At 43.5% G+C, this 18,568-nt stretch overlaps 1 protein-coding gene across 1 annotated transcript; it reads left to right on the top strand.

The window, feature by feature from the left end:
* The first annotated feature begins 887 nt into the window (after nucleotides 1-887).
* Pdzd9 (PDZ domain containing 9) lies at nucleotides 888-18,565 on the top strand. The gene is made up of 6 exons (XM_076840926.1): nucleotides 888-981; nucleotides 6,140-6,303; nucleotides 6,987-7,095; nucleotides 8,248-8,427; nucleotides 12,835-13,024; nucleotides 18,169-18,565. Exons 1-6 carry the CDS (start codon nucleotides 888-890, stop codon nucleotides 18,563-18,565), a joined length of 1,134 nt encoding a protein of 377 aa, XP_076697041.1.
* Nucleotides 18,566-18,568: the final 3 nt, after the last annotated feature.

Here is an 18,568-nt window from a genome sequence, read left to right as displayed (position 1 = left end):
GGCAGGCCGCGGCCTCAGGCCTCCCGCCCCATGGGCCGCCGCCGGGGCCCGGAGTCCCCGCGCCGCCGCCTCGCGCCCCCTCGGCCCCCGCGCGCCGCTCGCGCCCTCCGCGCGCCCGGGACCAGCAGCCGCCGCCCGCCCCGGAACTGCTCGGCCCGCCCGCCCCTCACCCGGAAGCGAAGCCGCGGCGCCGGCAGGACCAGCAGCGGCTTGCGACCGCCGATCCCGCCGCGCTGCCCTGGACCTGGATCCGACGTTCGTCCAGCCCTTGCCCCGCTCCGGGGCTTTCCGGCTGGCCGCTCCGCCTCTCGACTTTCTTCCCAGGAACCACGCTGTCGTCGTCGTTAATGAGTGGATGCCGAATGCTCCCGTCCCTAAGCTTTCCTAAGGCCACTGGGATGAGAGTGAGGGGAAGCCGTCCGCTTCTAGCAGGAGGCGGGCCCCACACGGTCCTTGTCACCTTGTGCTATCGTTACCAGCTCCGTGGCCGTCAGCTCCCGGGATTGGCCCGTGTAGGAAATAGCTTTTGACACCTACTGTGCGACAGGCACTGTAGGTGCCGAGGGTACTGACGTGCGGGTGGGCAAAGACAAGCTGAAAGCCCATCTTTAAAACAAAATTTCAGGTGCTAATTTATGAACTTAATGAGGGTCAGGTTGGTGATACTTAATGATGGAGAGGAAGGGATACATTTATTTTCGCTGAGACTAACTAGGATCATAAAGGCTGATCTTATGAAGACTGTCCTAGACAAAAGCAACAGCAAGTGCAAAGACCAGACCATTAGGGGAGGCCACAGAGAAGAGACTGACACATTCAAGTTCAAGGACCAGCAAAATGGCCTGTGGGTTTAGAGAGTGGTGTGAGAAGCAGCAGGCAGCGTCTAGATGAAAAGCTTTGGGGTCCATAGTAAAGCATCTGGATTTTGTTTCAAGAGCAACGGGAAGACACTGGAGGGTGACATGATTTTAATCTGTAAAGGTACTGTAAAGGTACGTAGTGTAGATTGTAGGGGGAAGGGGCAAAAATGAAAGCAGAGACACGACATAAGAGACAAAGTAGTCCAGGAAAGATAACTGTGGTTTTGGGTAACAGTATTCTAGGTGGAAAAATTTTGACATATTTGGGTGTTTTGTAGATAGAGGAAAGGACTTGCTGATAGTGTGGGAGGAGTTGAAAGAGAGAACTCAGGAATGACTCCCAGGCTTTTGGCCTGAGCAACCAAGTCTGATGATAGATACTATTTACTGAGTTGGGATGTAAGGAGAATCCTAGGCGGAATGGATAAACAGGAAAAAAATAAGACATTTGCATAATTTAGTTAGCAATACAGATGATCTAGCCATCTATGATTTTGTTATCTGCTGGAGGGTTTTTGTTTTTTATTTTCCTTCCATGGCTTTTGGATTAAGTGACACTAACTCTGACTTTAGATCCCACTCTCTCTCTATCCTGGGTAGGACTCTCTGCAGCAAATAATGACAGGGCACTTGTTTTCTCCTTAAATGCCACCTAGGTCATCTCTAGAAAGACCTAGAAGAGTGACATCTTTCTCTATTTTTGGAAGGCCTACCTGTCCACAAAACTCAGCAGGTTTCAAATTCCAACAGATTCAACAGCATTGCAAAAAATGTGCAGTTATCAATGGCACAACATAGATTAGGAAAGAAAAGATTTGATTGCTAAAGACTTTCCTGTCCAAACACTGGTCTCTTGGGAGAAGAACTTTGAAAAAAATTATATAATGTAATTTTCTCTGCCACAGAAATTGACACAAGATAATTTATATGTTCCAAAGATCTAGATTTAGTGCCTATCAATATTTTTTTTCAAAGAATTTTTTATTTGTTCTAATTAGTTATACATGACTGTAGTCAATATATTATTGCAGTAGGTCTTTTCTTTTTTCTTTTTTAAGTACTGTAGAAGTTTGAGGGAGTCATGTTTTTGGCTTCTTATCAGGTGTTTTGATTGCCTATTAATAGATGAAAAACCCTAACTATGCAGAACTAGGTTCTGGAATAATATCCACTGATGTTCACCACTGGCCTACTAGTGAGAATCCTACATTGGAATGTTAAATCCTACATTGGAATGTTAAACAGTTTGCAACTATTCTGATTGAGTAGAATGATAGTGACTTGATTCTTTTGTTTAAAAAATACAGGTGTAGGGGCTGGGGTTGTGGCTCAGTGGTAGAGCACTTTGCCTAGCATGTGTGAGGCACTGGGTTCTATCCTCAAAACCACATAGAAATAAATAAATTAAATAAAGGTATTGTGTTCATCTATAACTAAATAATAAGAAATACAGGTGTAAATCTTCCTTTTACTGTGGCAGCACTTCCCAGACCCTCCTGCATTTATCCCTCCACAGAGGTTCTAGATATCAGAGGAAAGCACAAAACAACCAACACTGAGTTAAAAAAAAAATTTTTTTAAACCTTTTACTCAGATGAATGGCTATACATCATCATACAGGCCCTGCATACTCCTGCTGCACAACTCTGCGTTGCATTATAGATCATAGTGACCCATGCCTTCCCTTCCTACCAACAGGATGGGGGTGGGATTAGTAGGGGCCAAATATACTATTTACAGAGTTTCCCTTAATCCCTGATTTGGGTTCCACATTATATTCTTGACTTCCAGAATAACTGGTAATTCAGAGTCCCAAGCTGCTGAGATTTACAGCACAAAGCAGTTCCCTTCTCTAGATTTTAGTAGAGACAAACCTGAGAGGTTTGGGAGGAGTGATATGCATATTTAGTTCCAGTCCTGCTACTGACTTGAACTTGAGAAAGCCATGTCACCTCTCCTGGCCTTTTTTCCCCTATCTAACCAGACAGACACTGAGAGTCACTGCCTTAGCAATAGAAGCATACTATCCTCTCACCCACACCTAAGAAAACAGCTGGGACTCTTCTAATCAGAGATGAGCTACGAGGCTCTTTATGGCAGAAAGTCCTTGGGGATCCAGAAGAACATAGAAGGCTCACAGGAGGAGCTCTGCTGGAAGCCCAAAGACATAAATAGCCATACTGTGGCTGTTAAGGAGCCATGGATGTGATGTGCTTGATTGTGATTGATGACAGGCCTCAGCACAGAAGAGGCTGAATCCAGATGGGACCTTGGGAAAGCTGTGGAAGGGAGACTGGTGTCATCACTCTTCATTTTAAGGAGTATCTTTGGCCTGACAGAATAAAGAACACACTTCCTCTCTAGGGGTCAAGTTTACTATGTGGGCCAAGAATGTGGAGAAAACACCACATGTATATATCAGGGGGTTTCTGGGATTAAAGAAGACCAAAGAGCCAAATCCAGAGGTTAACAGCTTGGTCAGGGCTCAGATCATGGTTTGTCTCCTACATTGATTCCCCTGGAGCTGACTCAGAGGCAAGAGATTATTGATCAGTGTGCAGGAAATTTATTAGTGAGTGCTCTCAGATCAACTCCTGTGAGGGAAGGAAGGGAGGCAGGATTGGACACAGAAGTCAGGGAGTCAGAAGAGACTTTGGCAGACTCAGAGGGAGCTCTGAAGCTGAGATGGCAATTTGAAGTTGCTGAGTTGGGATAAAGAGGCCAAGCCTTTACATTCTTAGCACTAACCAGCCAATCACTGGATTAGCTAGTTACCCCAGGAATGGGGTGTGACCTTAGGGAAGGTGGCTCTCTGCAGCCAAGCATAATTCCTCAAGAAGACCAACAGCAGAGATCTGTCAACCCACAACCCTTTCAGTAACTGGGGAATAATTCGTTACTCCTGAAGGGGACCTAGTGGCACATCAGCATCTGCCACAGTGCCCCCATGGTGCTCAGATCATTAGCATTTTGTATTATGCTCCATAATAATAATTTTTAGAATTTCCTTATATCTTCAAATAAAACTGACCCCCCAGGAAAATGGGCCATATCTGTCCAATTACTTGAATTCCTATCACATCACTCATAGTTGGTCCATGTTCTACCCAGATTTGAGAAGCACTGCTCTATTGCAGTAGAAAACATATCTACTATCTTTAACATCCAAATTCTCAACTTTGACTTGTTTCTTTTAAGTGCTGAAAGTGGCCCCTCCAGGACTCTGGTGGGTATCTTTTCTCTTGGGAAACTCCTGGAGGAATGTGGCAGCTCATCTTGAAGCATAACTGACATCCTCATCATTTCCCTCTTTGACTCAGGAAGGAAGCAGGTAACTGCTACACATAAGGACAGGAAGCAAGTGATCCTGTGGCACCCAGATGATCCACTTAGGTGTTGTAGTCCTCCTTTGTCATATTTTGACAGTAACTAACTAGATAAATACAGCAGCCACAGCCCGAAAGGTACATGGCAACCAGGGCCTTAAACTTCAGGGCTGGAGGTCTAGGCCACTCTACCACATGAGCCTCCTAGACCATCAGAGGTGCTGGCATGGCTCATGTGGTAGAGTGGCCTTCCTTCCTGATGATTACTCTTCCCGCCGATTCCTTAGCCTAATGAATGTCTGACACATGATACCTGCTCTTAAATTTCCTTCCCCTGGTATACCATCCATTTACTACCAGGAAAACATTTGCAATCTTAACGCTTCCCTGTGCCAGAGGCTGCCTATGCTTCTTTGGGGTTGGGACCTCATTAAATTGGGTGATCCAGCTCCCATGTCTCATCTGGGCATCTACTCCTTCAGATTACCTCTGGCACTCTCTGTTGCTGGTTGGGATCTTTAGGAGACAGATTCCAAGTCACAGGGAGTTTGGTGGGAGAGTGCTTTTGGGACCCACCCCTGTGGGCAGAGGGAGAAGTCTGGCTGCAGGACAACCATGACAGGGCCTGACAGTGGACCCCATAGAGAGCTCTGAAGCTGGGATGGCCCTGTGCTGATCAGCCATTGGATTCTAGCTGCCCTGGGGAGGAAGGGTCTTGGGCAAGGGGCTCTCTCAGCCAGCAGCAGGGAATGGTGAATTGGGGGAGGCATAAGTCCTTCAGCCCTGAAGGGGGACCTGGGCAAAACAACACAGCATCCATGACAATTTGTATCCTGCATTTATACCATGAGCCCTCAAGAGATTTTTCTGTCTGGCATGGAGGGAAGACTCAGGTGCTCAAATCCCACAAACCTCACCATTTCCCTGCTTATGGGAAGACAGAGGCAAAGGATGCATTTTATGAAAGAATTTATTTGTTGTCTAGATAGATCCCTTCCAGACATTTGGAAGAGGAAACAGGTGACCTATCACAAACCACTGGCTGAAGATTCCTTGAGGTTGACAGTAGCACTATATGTGAGGTTCTGTGACACAGGATTTATCCAATGAGAAATCTGGCCTGTCTGGGTAGTGCCAGAAAATCAGCAGAATAAGCTGGGCCTACTCAAGTTTACCAGAGAAATCTAAGCATAGCTCCTGACATCTGATAGGTGAATGCCTTTAGGCAAGGTGCTTAACCTCTTGGTTTCTTCAGAGTGTGGACCTACCTCATGTTATTTCCTCCTCCTTCTCTTGCCCAGGCCTTTATCTCCTACCTCAGCCTCTTCAGTTGTTGGCATCACAGGCATGTGCCACACATGCCTAGGATTTATTTTGAAAATTTGTATTTTCATAAAATTGTCCCCATTGTCTGTTTTTCAAGCATAAATTCCAAGAGGATAGGGCCCTGTTTGTCTTGTCTACTTTGTCCCCAGCATCCCCACAAACCACAGCGGCTTCCAGTGAATATTTGCTGTATGAGTGAATGTGTGTGGGAGGAAGGGTTATTTTGGAAAAAAGAAGGAAGCATTAATCCCTCTCTTAATAGTGACTCATTGTTTTCAGGCCACCCTTGGCCTTTTCTCAACCAAAACATCTATGAGAAAAGTGTAGTGGCAAAGCAATTGGAGCTGTTGATGCAACAGTATTTAAAAATACCATCATTAGGCGTGCAGCAGGGGACTCTGTGATCTTCTAGGGATTCTGTGATCTTCTAGCTGTGCTTTTCCTCTGCCATCTTTGAGAAAACTCCTCTTTGCTTTCTGCTCCATCCCATTTGGGTTTCATTACCAATGAATGAAGAACCCAGTGTGAGCCTGGCACTCTGCCTGTCCCCGCAGAAGTTCCATTCTTTCCACCCCAAAGTTTTCACATGCCACATTGGAGTGTAACACCCCTGCCAAGTTTTCCAAGGTCCACACAGCCCTGGAGGCTACCACACTGCGGTTCAGCCTCTGCGCGGCGGCCTCGCAGTGCCCCCTGGCGGTCAGCCCGAGGGACGGCGCCCGAAATCTACTCCGCGGGTTGCCTGCAGCGCTGCCCTGCGCGTGCTTCTGCAGGATTCGAAATTGCTGGCCGTTAGACGCGCTCCAGCCTAGGCTCCAGGAGGTTTTCCTGAGCCGCCCACCGTCCCAGGGCCATGGAGAAGTCCAAGGGAAAATGCGGATATGGTAACTGGGGAGAATGGGGAGAGGGTGATGTCTTGGGTTTCAAGCTATATTCACTTTTCCTCTTCTATAAAATGGGTACGTCACATCCTTGGCTTGGAAGCTAACCTCTCACCATTGTTTATTAAGGTATAATTTACATTCAGTAGGGCCTCCCTTCTTAGTGGACAGCACTATGAGTTTCGACAAGCATACATCCACATGGAACCACCACAAGACAGGAAATATACTACCACCCCCCAAATTACACTGAGGCCGCCCTTTGGTGGCCTACCTCTTCCTTCTCCCTACTTTCTCACACTCTGATTTTTTAGAATTGTGTGTTTTTCCATGGAGAATGTCATAAAAATGGAATCATGGATGGTGCTGTTTGAGACTGGCTTCATTTGCTTACCCTGCTGTCTTTTGAATCTAGGCTCCATAGACTACATCACAAAGCACATTTAATTTGCAGGCTGAGGTTGGGACCCAGACCCTGCAGAGGATGAACTTCTCTGTCTGCCCAGGAACCAGAGGCTCAAAGAAGAGCATACCTGGGCCCCAAATTGCCCCTAAAAAAACTCTGAAGACCTTATCTTTTTTTTCCTGGGTAGTTTTCCAGCCAGAAAGTGTCTGTGGTTCGGGGGAAGATGAGGTTGGAGATGGGCAAAGACTTTTGCTTTGAGGAAAGGGAGGTGAATTCTGCCAGTTCTCTACAGCTGGGTGAGCCCTTCTCAGCAGACCATGAAAACAGCAGTCACATGGACATAGCAAGGACTTGGCCAGTTGCGGTGTGTCACTCATCCTAATGGAATCAGCTGTGTATGGAATTCTGGAACAGTGTGCAGAAAACAGCTCTCCACACAGAACTTTCCTGTGTACTGAAAAAGAGCTTCCTCTGGAGGAAAAAAATCACTTGTTTTCAATCCTTAATCCTTGAAATTTCCTTGTGAGAGTTGGTTCTATAAAAAGCATGTTTCAACATCTCTACAACTCACTGTCCCAAAGTCCTTTGAATTTCCTTCCCAAGTCCTTTTTTAATCCGTCTACTGTCCATTTCCTCTGTCACCACTATGACATACCTGGGTGAATGCAGTAACCTTTCCATTTCTCTAGTCAACTCTGGGTTCCACAACCCACACACCACCCAGCAGCCAGAAGTTTGATTTAAATGCAAACTGAATCATGTCCAGCTTAAATCACTTCTGAGCTTTTTCATTAGGGCAAACCTGAGCACCAGCCCCTGTCAGGCCCACCATTGGGCCTCTGGCCGCCTCCTACTAGTGGACTCCTTCATATTCCCAGCAGGGCTTCCGGAATCTCAGAACCTTGATCCAATTTTCTCTCTCCCTCCCTCTTTTGAGTAAATAGTTTTGGTCCTTTCTAAATTTGTATTCACCCTCTCAGGAAAGCCCAATTGAGGGACCCTCCCCAGAAGAGAATGAGGCCCCCTGCTGTTCATCCTGAGTATTATTTTTTTCTTTCATAGCTTGTGTTATAGTTTGTTATCCAATGTAGATTCATATAACTGATATTTGTGTCCTTCCCTGTTTACAAGATCCATAAGGGCAAGAAACACATTTGTTTGACTCACCATGGTAAGTGGTAAGCACAATAAGTATTTGTTAAGTGAACTGATAATGATAATAACTGATATTGATTAAACCCCCATGGTGTGTCTGACATTGTGCAAGAGCCCTTTAATGACTCATGTAATTCTCATAACACTTTTGTAACCCTCATTTTACTGATGAAGAAACTAAGGAATAGGTAGATTCCATAACTGCCCCAGCAGCCTGGCTTCAGAACCCCAGAAACTATTGCCATGCTGCTGTCTCAATAAATAACTGAAACAAGTTCCCCTCTTTCTATTAGGAAAACAATTCAGCTTTGAGTTCAAGAACTCTGTACACAACTTGAGCAAAACTCAGCAGACCAAACTCACGGTGGGCAGACTGGGATTAGGCCTGATCATCATCCAGCATGGGCCCTACCTCCAGATTTCCCACCTCATCAAAAATGGGGCTGCAGCCAAGGACCGGAGACTCAAGCCAGGTGACTGTGGTTTCCCCATGTCCCCCTCTCCTCTGCCTTCAGGGAGCCACACAGTTTCAGCATAACCATAATAATATGATGACATTGGTTGAGAACTCTCTGCAGTCAGTCAATTGCTATCCCATACATATAACTCTTGCTGTCAGAAGTACTTATTCATTTAATTCTCTAGGTAGGAACTGTTATCATCATCCTCCGTTTACAGGAGAGGAAACTGAGATTCAGTGAGACTGAGTTGTCCAGGTCATGTGCACCTTGTAAGTGGCTACAACTGGAAGTCCAGTGTCACTCCAGAGCTTATGCCTCTCTGTGATAAAGATTTCTTCTCTTCTAGGCAATATTAATCATCACTAACACTTGGACCCATTATCATGTTTCACCCTCCTGAAAACCCAAGAGGTAGATTCTGCATTAATCCACCTTACACACAAAAAATCAAATATTTACCCACAGTCACACCGAGGAGCTAGGATCCGAGAGCCCCAGGATTTTACCAATCTTTGGGTTAATATGTGTTCTATCTGGTGAGAGAGACATTTTCCCAGTGACTTCTCCAGGCCTGGTGCTGTGCCCAGGAGTGAAGCACAGTGGAATGGCGAAGTGGTCAAAAGGAAAAACAAAACAAAACATTTCAGGTTAGGCAACCTGAATTCTGGCACAAGCTCTGTCACTTTCTAGCTCTGTGATGTTGGGCAAAGGTCCTTAACCTTCCAGGTCTCAGTCACCTCATCTCTAAATTGGGGGATCCCATCTTTGTCCGGGGTTGCTAGGATTTGATGAAATAATTGTTATGAAAGTGCTTTGAGAACTTCAAGTGCTCTAGAAAAACTGGCAATTGTTACACTGTTCTGATTTATAGATTCTCTATACTTGTGTCTTTTAAAAAAAAATAAAAAATGATTGTGATATACAAGTCCCAGTTACCTGGTTACCTGTTAGAATCACCTGGGCCCCATCTCTCCACAGGTTCTGATTCAACTGGTGTAGGGTTAGGACAGGGCAGCTAGCTCATGCTTTAAAATCTCCTCAGATGACTCAGATAGGGTTTGAAGCAACAGATTAAAAAATAAAGTAGATAAATGTTATATTGAAAGATTAACTTATCTTAAAATTCAAAGCATTTTCTCCCCATATCACTACTTGGTGCTGAGGAACAAACTGCCCGGAGAGTTCTGGGCTCCTTACACTGTATTAAGTCAGCTTTCTGTCACTGTGACAAAATGCCTGAGGTAAACAACTTATAAGGAGGAAAGGTTTATTTTGGCTAATGGTTTAGAGGTTTCAGTTTCATGGGGTTGGCTCTGTTGCTTTGGAACTGTGGCAAAGTAGTACATCATGGTAGGAGTGTGTGGCAGAGAAAGCTACTCATCTCCTGGCAGCTGGGGGGCAAAAAAAAAAAAAAATAGAGAGAGATGAAGGGGCCTTCTACTATGCCCTACAACCTAAAGGTTCCAGCATTTTTCAGTGGCTCCACAAGCTGGTGATCAAACCTTCAATACACAGACTGAAACAACTCCAGGTCAGGTTCCACGGGCTTTCCTTCTTTTCAGCTCTTGAGTCAGGTGACAAATGCTGGTTGGTAACCAGGTGCATACTCCAGGGTGCTAGAGTGGGACAAGAGTGTGTTCTGGTTCATCCCTGTGACACAGAATCTCATGGTGGGGCTACAGCTGGGGGGCTCTTTGAGGTGAGAGAGGCAGTCCCGAATTCATCTTTTTCAATCCAGGACTTACCTCCAGGTCTGGCACGTTTATTATGTATTTGTCCCAGGCATTGTACAAGATATTTCTACGTTTATTATTGAATTTTGCATTTGCAACACTCCTAGAATGTAAATAATGACATATAGAAGCTTAGAGAGATGAAGTAATTTGCTCAGAATACATGGCTTAGTCCATGGTCCGAGCTGGGATTTGAACCCATGTCTGCCCGGAAAGCCCATACCTTTCTAGACAATTGCCTAATAACTAGAAATCAGATTTTAGTACATAAGGAGTCCAGAGTCCCAGATTTCTTCATGAGAAGTCAGTGACTTCAGTCTCTGTAATTCGTTTTTTATAAATAAGATCATGGAAGGCAATAAGTGTAGAAATTCGCTATTTCTTTGGTTTCATTGCCTCTCAGTCCCATTATTTCTTATTCCTGTGTTTTAAAGCTTCTTCTTTGGTGATTCATGATGGAGTTTCATCTCAAATCTCCTGATTTAGTTTAGTATTGGTTTATCCTGGCTAAACTTTAGATCACCTTGGCCATTATGGCTTCAACAGACTGCCAACCAAAGAAATTAATGCCGCTTTGACAGTAGCTAACCTGTGCCCTGGCCACTGCTCGTACCAGGCTTCATTCATTCATTCAGTATTTCCTGAATGTCTGCTGTGCACACGCACCCAGCTAGGCACTGTGGGTACATTGGGGAGCCAAGCAAATTCGGTCCCTAACATGTAGAACTTAAGCAACTTATAGCCTTGTTGGGAGAGACAGAGAAAAAAATGTATTTTTCAGTAGTGACACGAGTGCTACAGAGTTGATTTAATATAGGTAATCGAGACAAAGTTTATGCAATGTCATTCTACAGCCCATTAAAACAGAAAAGAAGATGTGTAATGAAGTTGGTGTTCATAAACACCAAATTGGTGTCTCCCTATGAAGGGCAGTGTTAATGCCTATTGCCAGAGTAATCACATTCGTATGCTGACACACTTGGTTTATAGCCAGAACGGTCAGGGTATTAAGCTGTTTATTTTCTGCTTTCTTGATAAAGTCACCCTTTTACAACATAATTAAGCACAATGCCAAGTCATAGCTTTCAGCTATAAACACTCCTTTTAACATTAGACAAGTAAGCTCATCCAGAGAGGTTTTTCCCCCCCATTGTAATTAACCTCAGTCGGAGGAGCAGCTGCTTCATACTGTGTGGCCTGCAGGGAGCTGGGAGAAGCCTTGTTTTTTATGAAGTGTAGCTTCAGGTACGTGGCTGATTTAACCCACAGCTAATTCCTAAGACCAAGGTAGAAGGTTTTCTTGATCCTTCTAAGTATTCATTTACTGGAATACTAAGCACTTGTTTCTGATGGGTCTAGCACTGTGGAAATCCTTGGTGATCACTGTAATTTCTGACTATAGCTCACTGGGATCAGAGAAAGTGCTTCTTCCTGATCCTTTTCTCCTCTGAGGTTGAGTTTCATCTGTCTTGGAATGATTGGAGCATGCCTAGTTCTCCACACTCGGAGAAGTGAACACACCTTTTATAACTTCATCCAGGCCACTTCATCCCATGTCAGCTCTAAAGTTTCTGTTACTGTTGGTAAGATGTCAGTACCTAGTAAGCTCTGAGGACTAAGATTTTGCCAATGTGAGTCTGGCCTTGAACAGCATATCTCTTCTCAAAGTCTGCTGAAGGCAAGTGGCATTCAGAGTTCTTCACTGCAAGCAACAGAAAACAGGTGAGGCACTGAATTTAGGATACTGCATCTGCCCGAACTGCCTGCCCAACAGGCTGGAGAACCAGGCTCAGAAGATAGGGAGAGAAGAAAGGGCCATGTGTAGCTGTTGCTGGAAACCGCATGCTCCTGCATCTCCTCCAGGTTCAGTGACCCTGATGGGAGTGCCTGGTGACTGCACTGGTTTATAGGCCCATATCAGCCTGGTAGGGTAGGGAGGCAGGGGAGGTGGGTGCAAGTAAAGAATTGGTTTCTTAGCTTTTCCATTTTGGGGACCCAGGGGTTTGTTGCCAAAATGTAGTTCTCTTTCCGCCTACTGGGGGCTCAGAAACTCCCTCTCTGTCCAGCATTGACCTGAAGTAGGGGATCCAAGCGGTCAAATTCCTTTCAATACACTCTCTGCATATATAGCTTCAGCATAATTAAAGCAAGCTAGTTGCCCTGTGTTTCATACAAAATTATGTGCCCAAGTAATTCTGCATGGGGCAGAAAATGGAAATGAAAGGCTTGATTAATATAGTCTATTTATGGTGGAGGGCACTGGAAATTGCCAGGCAGGTATAATAGAAAGTAGGCCATTTATTTATCACTTAGTGTAAATGTTTTTTTCCTTTACTGGTAACAGCCATCCATTTTATCTCAAACTAATATATTTTTAGAATCCCAAAGGATGGTTCAGACTATAAATGGTTTATAGCCTCTGTTATACCAAGAACTTTAGAAATGTCTCATGGTTTAATATCCTCCATTATACTGCTATTAAGAAACATCTTGTAAATATTCTTCATTATACAAAGGGCATTCATGTCAAAGAGATGAATATTTTTAATAAGTCAAGGCTGAAGCCTAGTTTTGGTTCAAAATGAACCAACAATATAAACAGAAATTCCACAACCAAGTCAGAAATCAATATGGTCCTTTTCAACCCATTATCTTAATTTTACTGATAATATTTCTCCTCTTTTAGGTGATGTTCTGATTAGTGTTGGCCATGCCAACGTATTAGGATATACTCTTCGAGAATTTTTAAAGCTTTTGCAAAATATCACCATAGGAACAGTGCTACAATTCAAGGTTTACCGAGATTTTATTGCTATACCCCGAGAATGGCAAGAAATATATGATTTAATCCCTGAAACCAAATTCCCAGTGACACGGTAAGTTGTTCATTTTAGGAACTCTTTGTTACAATACAGAACCCCAGGTCCTGGGAAGCACAGGGTCCTGATTTAATGTGAGAATAATCAAATGGTAAGAACTGTGGTAGAAAAGATGGGTGACGCTGCCGGAATAATTAGGTGAATTTCCAAATCCATTTGGAAAGCATAGTTGACTGACCTCATTTAAAGCAGCATAATAAACACAACTTATAGTTAAAAAAGCTATAGGAAGACTGTCCCCAAAACACCTGCACTGTGCCTCTCTGCAGTCAGACCTTAAAACACGCTGGGAATCCTGTCTCCTTTCTTAATTGCCAACTTCTTTCTCTCTGGTTCCCAGTAACAATTAAGCCCTTTCAAGTTTCTTTCATGTTAGCAAACCCGCCAACTCTGTTCCACTCTTCCTCCTGGCTTCAATCACTGCCCTGTCCCTGGCCTCCCCTATCAGAGGTCTCCATTTTCTCCGCAGATGCACTTTCCAGGGAGAAAGTGACTCCTTGACTCGCTTCCATCTAGGTTTTGCTTTTATCCCTGGCTCAGAGACCCCTTCCTAGGGTCATACATGGCCTTCATGCTAATTCTAATGGACTCTTCTCAGTCTTTATTTTGGTTGGCTTCTGAGCAGTTTTAGAGACTTGGCAACGACCTTCCTTCCCCTCTTCTTGACATATCAGTTTCCTCAGGTTTCTGTGTTACCTTATTCCCTTGATTTTCCTGTTACCTCTGGTCACCTCCTCTTGGTCTTCTGCCCAACTCAAGTTCTTCTCGGTTTAGTCCTTGGCTTTTTTTTTTGTGTTGTTGTTGTTGTTGTGGACGGACACAATACCTTTATTTTGTTTATTTAGTTTTTTTTATGGGGTGCTGGGGATCGAACCTAGTGCCTCGTGCATGCTATGCAAGCGCTCTACCACTGAGCCACAACCCCAGTCCCTAGTCCTTGGCTCTTTTATGCAATCTCACCGATGCCTGTGGTCACTACCTGTACACTGATCACTTCCATATTGTGTTATCTCCAAACTTGTGAACACAAATTTTTCAATGCCCACCCGATGTCTACATCTGGATTTTTCATAAACCCCTTAAACTCATGCTTAAAATAAAGTCACCTCACCAGTGATCTTTCAGTGGTCCTATCTTACTGGGGGAATGTCTGCCTACTTGACAAGGGTTGTGCTTGTGCTTGATTCCTCTATCCTTGACCCTGCCAACCAACTACTAGTACTACTATTGTCATTTTCCTTATCTTCTCACATTTATCTGCTTCTGTCTCTGGCTATTACCATTGTCTTAGACAAAGCCACCTTTGGTTCTCCCTGCATCTATTCCCACCTCTTATTCATTCTCTATACAGGGTGGTCCTTTTACAATGCAAATCTAATCAAGTCATATTCCAGTTTTAAAATGACAAAAATCCTTACCTTGGCCTATAATGTTATGGTCTGACTGGACACCATTCCAGCTTCATCCCATACTCTTTTCCCCCTTTATCTAGCCTACTTTAGATTTCAGTTTTCTGCCTAGTGTTCTTCCATCTACAATGTGCTTAGTAGAGTGCTGCTCTTCAGTACACATCATTGAAAGCTCACTGTGGAAGCTTTCTCTAAGAGGCATTAAAACAGTTGGGACCACCTGTCATGTGCTCTCATAGCACCCTATATATCTCCTCCATATTTATCCCACTTTTAATTCAATCATCTGTACAATCAGTTGTTTGCTATGCTTCCCTGGGAAAATGCAAATGCCATGTGTCTTGTTCTACTAAATCTATTATGGGACTTTAATGTGGTGGAGGCTTCATTTATTGAAAGTGAAAAATGGAAATCCAGCTAGGAATCTCAAATTACCTAAATAATCCGACAGCTTCTCTCCTTCTTTCCTTCCTTGCCCAGGCTGGCCTCAAATTTGGTATCCTCCTGCAATCTTCCTGCCTCAGGATCTCAAGTAGCTGGGATTGAGAGCTTGTTTCTTTATCTGTAACAGGGACTCTTGTGAGGATCAGATATATGAGGGAGCATTCTGTGGAACACAAGGTGTAGAATGAGATTATTTTGTGTTGAATTCAATTCTCTGATGCAAGAGTGATCCTCAATTTTGTCAGGATTTCTACACTAGATACTGTCACTGTGTAAACTCCCCCTTTTCCCTGCCTCCTAGTATTGGAAATGGAGCCCAGGGCCTCACACATGCTAGGCAAGCACTCTGCCACTGATCCTCAGTCCCAGCCCTATACTTTCGCTTATAGGGATAGGCTCAAAGGATATGGCCAGGATTTTTACAAAGCCTAGAAAATGGCCCATATTACATCAACTTTATTTCAGAGACTCAAACTTGTGGCCAAGGATCTGAAGTGGTACCCAGATATGCTCTGGTCATTTCTCACAGCACTTAGAAAACCCAGACCTGTAGAGAGCAAGGAAGATACATGGTGGCTTCACAAGGGACCAGTAACACTCCATTCCTTGACCTGGCAGCCACCAAGGTGTCTGCTTATAATATTTTTCATTAAATTGTTTTTTTCACAGTTTCTGTGTATTTTTTAAAGCACTCCCACATGGTGACAGTGGGTTTGTGCTGGGGAGCAGCTGTCCTCTTCAGATCAGGCAGGTTGGAAAATATTATTGTTTTCCCCAGTGACCAAACCAACCCTGATCCGATTTAAAATAAGTAAAATTAAGTCAGGAATAGTGTGTGCACCTGTAATCTCAGTAACTAGGGAGACAAGCAGGGGGATTACAAGTTTGAGGCCAGCCCGGGCAATTTAGCAAAACCCTATCTCAAAATAAAAAATTAAAATAAAGGCTGGGGATATAGCTTAGTGTAGAGCCTTCCTGGGTTCAATCAAGTACTGAATAATACCTATAATCCCAGCAGTTAGGGAGGCTGACATAGGATTTTGAGTTCAAAGCCAGCTTCAGCAAAAGCGAGGTGCTAAGCAACTTAGTAAAACCCTTGTCTAAATAAATAGATAAATAAAGGGCTGGGCATGTGGCTCAGTGGCCAAGTGCCCTGAGTTCAATTCCTGGCACACCCCTCACACAAACCCCGCCAAATTTTAAAAATAATAGCATACACTTACTCATTGCTTCTTGTGTTGTGACCATGGCAAGGACTTTACAATGTCAGTGACAACTTTCTGTGGTAGTGGAATGTTCTGCATCTGAGTTGTCCTGTAGGCTAGCCACATGTGACTATTAAGCACTTAAATATAGGGACTGCACCTGGGGAATTTTAATTTTTATTCAAAATATTCAGTTGAAACTTAGCCACATGTAACCAGCAGCCTGTTTTGGATAGTGCAACTCTAAAGCCGGAGCCCTTAACCATTTCCTTGTAGAACTGCCATGTCCTAAGCTTGTTCATTACATGGAAAGAGTCTGAGATTCTGAATATTAAAAGTTAATGATGGCAGACTGACCATTCAAAAGCAGAGATAAACAGAGAATAGCACAACTGAACCCCACAAACTTACGGAATGATGACACATTTTCTTTCTTAACTAAGCAAAGTACTTCTGTAAGGTATTTTAGTAACTTATGTGGAAGGGGTTAGCAAAGGGGAAGATGGGGAAAGGAAAGGGCGGTATGACCTTTTCTAGGAACAGATGGCACTGTGTGCACAATAGAGAGAATATTCCATATTGTGTTCTGGGTAGTCTAGTGGTATAAAATCTATATCCAGCCCACACTGACCTCTGCTGGCTGTGTTTTTATTATCTATTGTGATAATGCTAGTTTAATTAAAGTGCCTAGCCCTACCACCTGTCCTTTACAATTGCCTAATACAGAATTACCAAGAATACCTCTTGCAATCTGAAAAAAAGTAACTTGGATTTTTTCCTTTTCTTTTCAAATGGTTCCAATCCTAGATCTTCTTGCATGACCCTAAGCTAAGGATAAGGAAATCACACCATTTAAGACTAGATGTTTTCAGTAAAAATGACTAAATATTAGAAGAGAGAAACTTCAAAACAAAAACCAGGCAGACTGGCAAGGATATTAATGATAACACTAAGAAGTCTGATGGATTGGCAGAGAGGGTGGGGAAGGGACATGTTTTGTATTAGCAGAACAGAATGTGTCAAAGGGTTAGAATCACAAAGATCTAGTTGTAGACTTGGCAGGCAATAGCACCAGGATGAGAGAGAGCAGGTGATGGATGGTATTTGTTCTGCAAAGATTAGCAAGCACAAGTATTAGAAAAGTCCAGAGCTTAGTTCCTAGCAGGCAAACACCACCTAAATTTCAATAATCAAGCCAAAAAACAAAATTAAACACCCCCCACCCCCCAAAAAAAAAGAAAAAAAAAATCTTCGAAGCTTTTGGATGACAATAGAGAGGAAGAATAGAGAATGATAATGGCCATGTGAGTAGAAGGTGCTTTACAAATCCCATGTCTGAGCCAGGTGTGGTGGTGCGTACCTGTAATCTCAGCTCCTGGGGAGACTGAGGCAGAAGGATCACAAGTGCCAAGTCAGCCTCAGCAACTTAGTGAGACCCTAAGTAGCTTGGTTAGACTCTGTCTCAAAAAGTAAAAAATGGCTAGGAATGTGGGTCAGTGGTCATTGCCTCTGGGTTCAATCCTCAGCACCCAAACAAAGCAAAACAAAACAAAACAAAATCTATGTATGTAAACCCCAATGAGAGGGACAGAATGATGCTCTGGGTGGCAATGTCAGGAAAAAAAGATGATTAAGACTACTGACTTGCTTACTGAAGACCCTTGAGGTCCACTATTTATTTCCTGACCCCCCTGGAAATCAGTGATCTTTTTTTTTTTTAAATTGATTTAAAAAAAATACACAACAGTAGAATGTATTACAATTCTTATTACCCATATAGAGCACAATCAGTGAACTTTCCTGTTATTGTCAAATGACCCATGAGAACAGAATTCTCAGGAGGTGATGGCCAGGTTGAACTTGTAGGTACAAGAGAAATTAACCTATCCTTTAGGGCCTCCTAATATAAGTCTGGTTTTAGTCTATGCAAAGCTTTTTAAAGTAGTGTAAAATAATTTAAGGCAATATTTATAGGAAAAAAATTTAAAGGTACTTTAATGAGACAAAGCAGGCTATAAGACTTCTCTTTAGGGAACTATAAATGTTCAGACATTCATTTTATTCACTATTCTTTTTATTTCAGTACACCAAAGAAAACTGGGAAGGCAAAAGATGAATTTTTCTCAAGCCCTGATGACAACGAAGATGTAGTTTTAGATAAAAAACTTAAATTTTACAGATATTCCCAGTCACTTGGGCCTCACCCTGCAAGAAGACCAGTATCTATTTCCAGAGAATGGCATGGGTATAAAAAGGAGAACCAAACTATTAGCGTCGGAAAAAATATCAACTGTGATGTGATAATTCATCGAGATCATAAGAAAGAAGTGAGAGCCCCATCTCCATACTGGACCATGGTGAAGAACGAAAACAAAAGCTCCTCTTCCTCCGTCTCCTCCACCTCAGATGCATTTTGGCTGGAGGACTGTGCCCAAGTTGAGAAGGGCAAAAGTCAACTGGCATCAAAGGTTAGGCAATAGTTT

This window comes from Callospermophilus lateralis, chromosome 19, assembly GCF_048772815.1.
Source record: "Callospermophilus lateralis isolate mCalLat2 chromosome 19, mCalLat2.hap1, whole genome shotgun sequence".
NCBI lineage: Eukaryota > Metazoa > Chordata > Mammalia > Rodentia > Sciuridae > Callospermophilus > Callospermophilus lateralis.
This window is presented reverse-complemented; position numbering and strand designations above follow the sequence as displayed.

Excerpts from the sequence above, each read along its gene's own strand:
- Pdzd9 (XM_076840926.1), top strand. The coding sequence starts at position 888 with ATGAAAAGCTTTGGGGTCCATAGTAAAGCATCTGGATTTTGTTTCAAG. Across the intron at positions 982-6,139 it reads CATGATTTTAATCTGTAAAG|GTCCACACAGCCCTGGAGGC; the intron begins GTACTGTAAAGG and ends AAGTTTTCCAAG. Across the intron at positions 8,428-12,834 it reads GGACCGGAGACTCAAGCCAG|GTGATGTTCTGATTAGTGTT; the intron begins GTGACTGTGGTT and ends CTCCTCTTTTAG.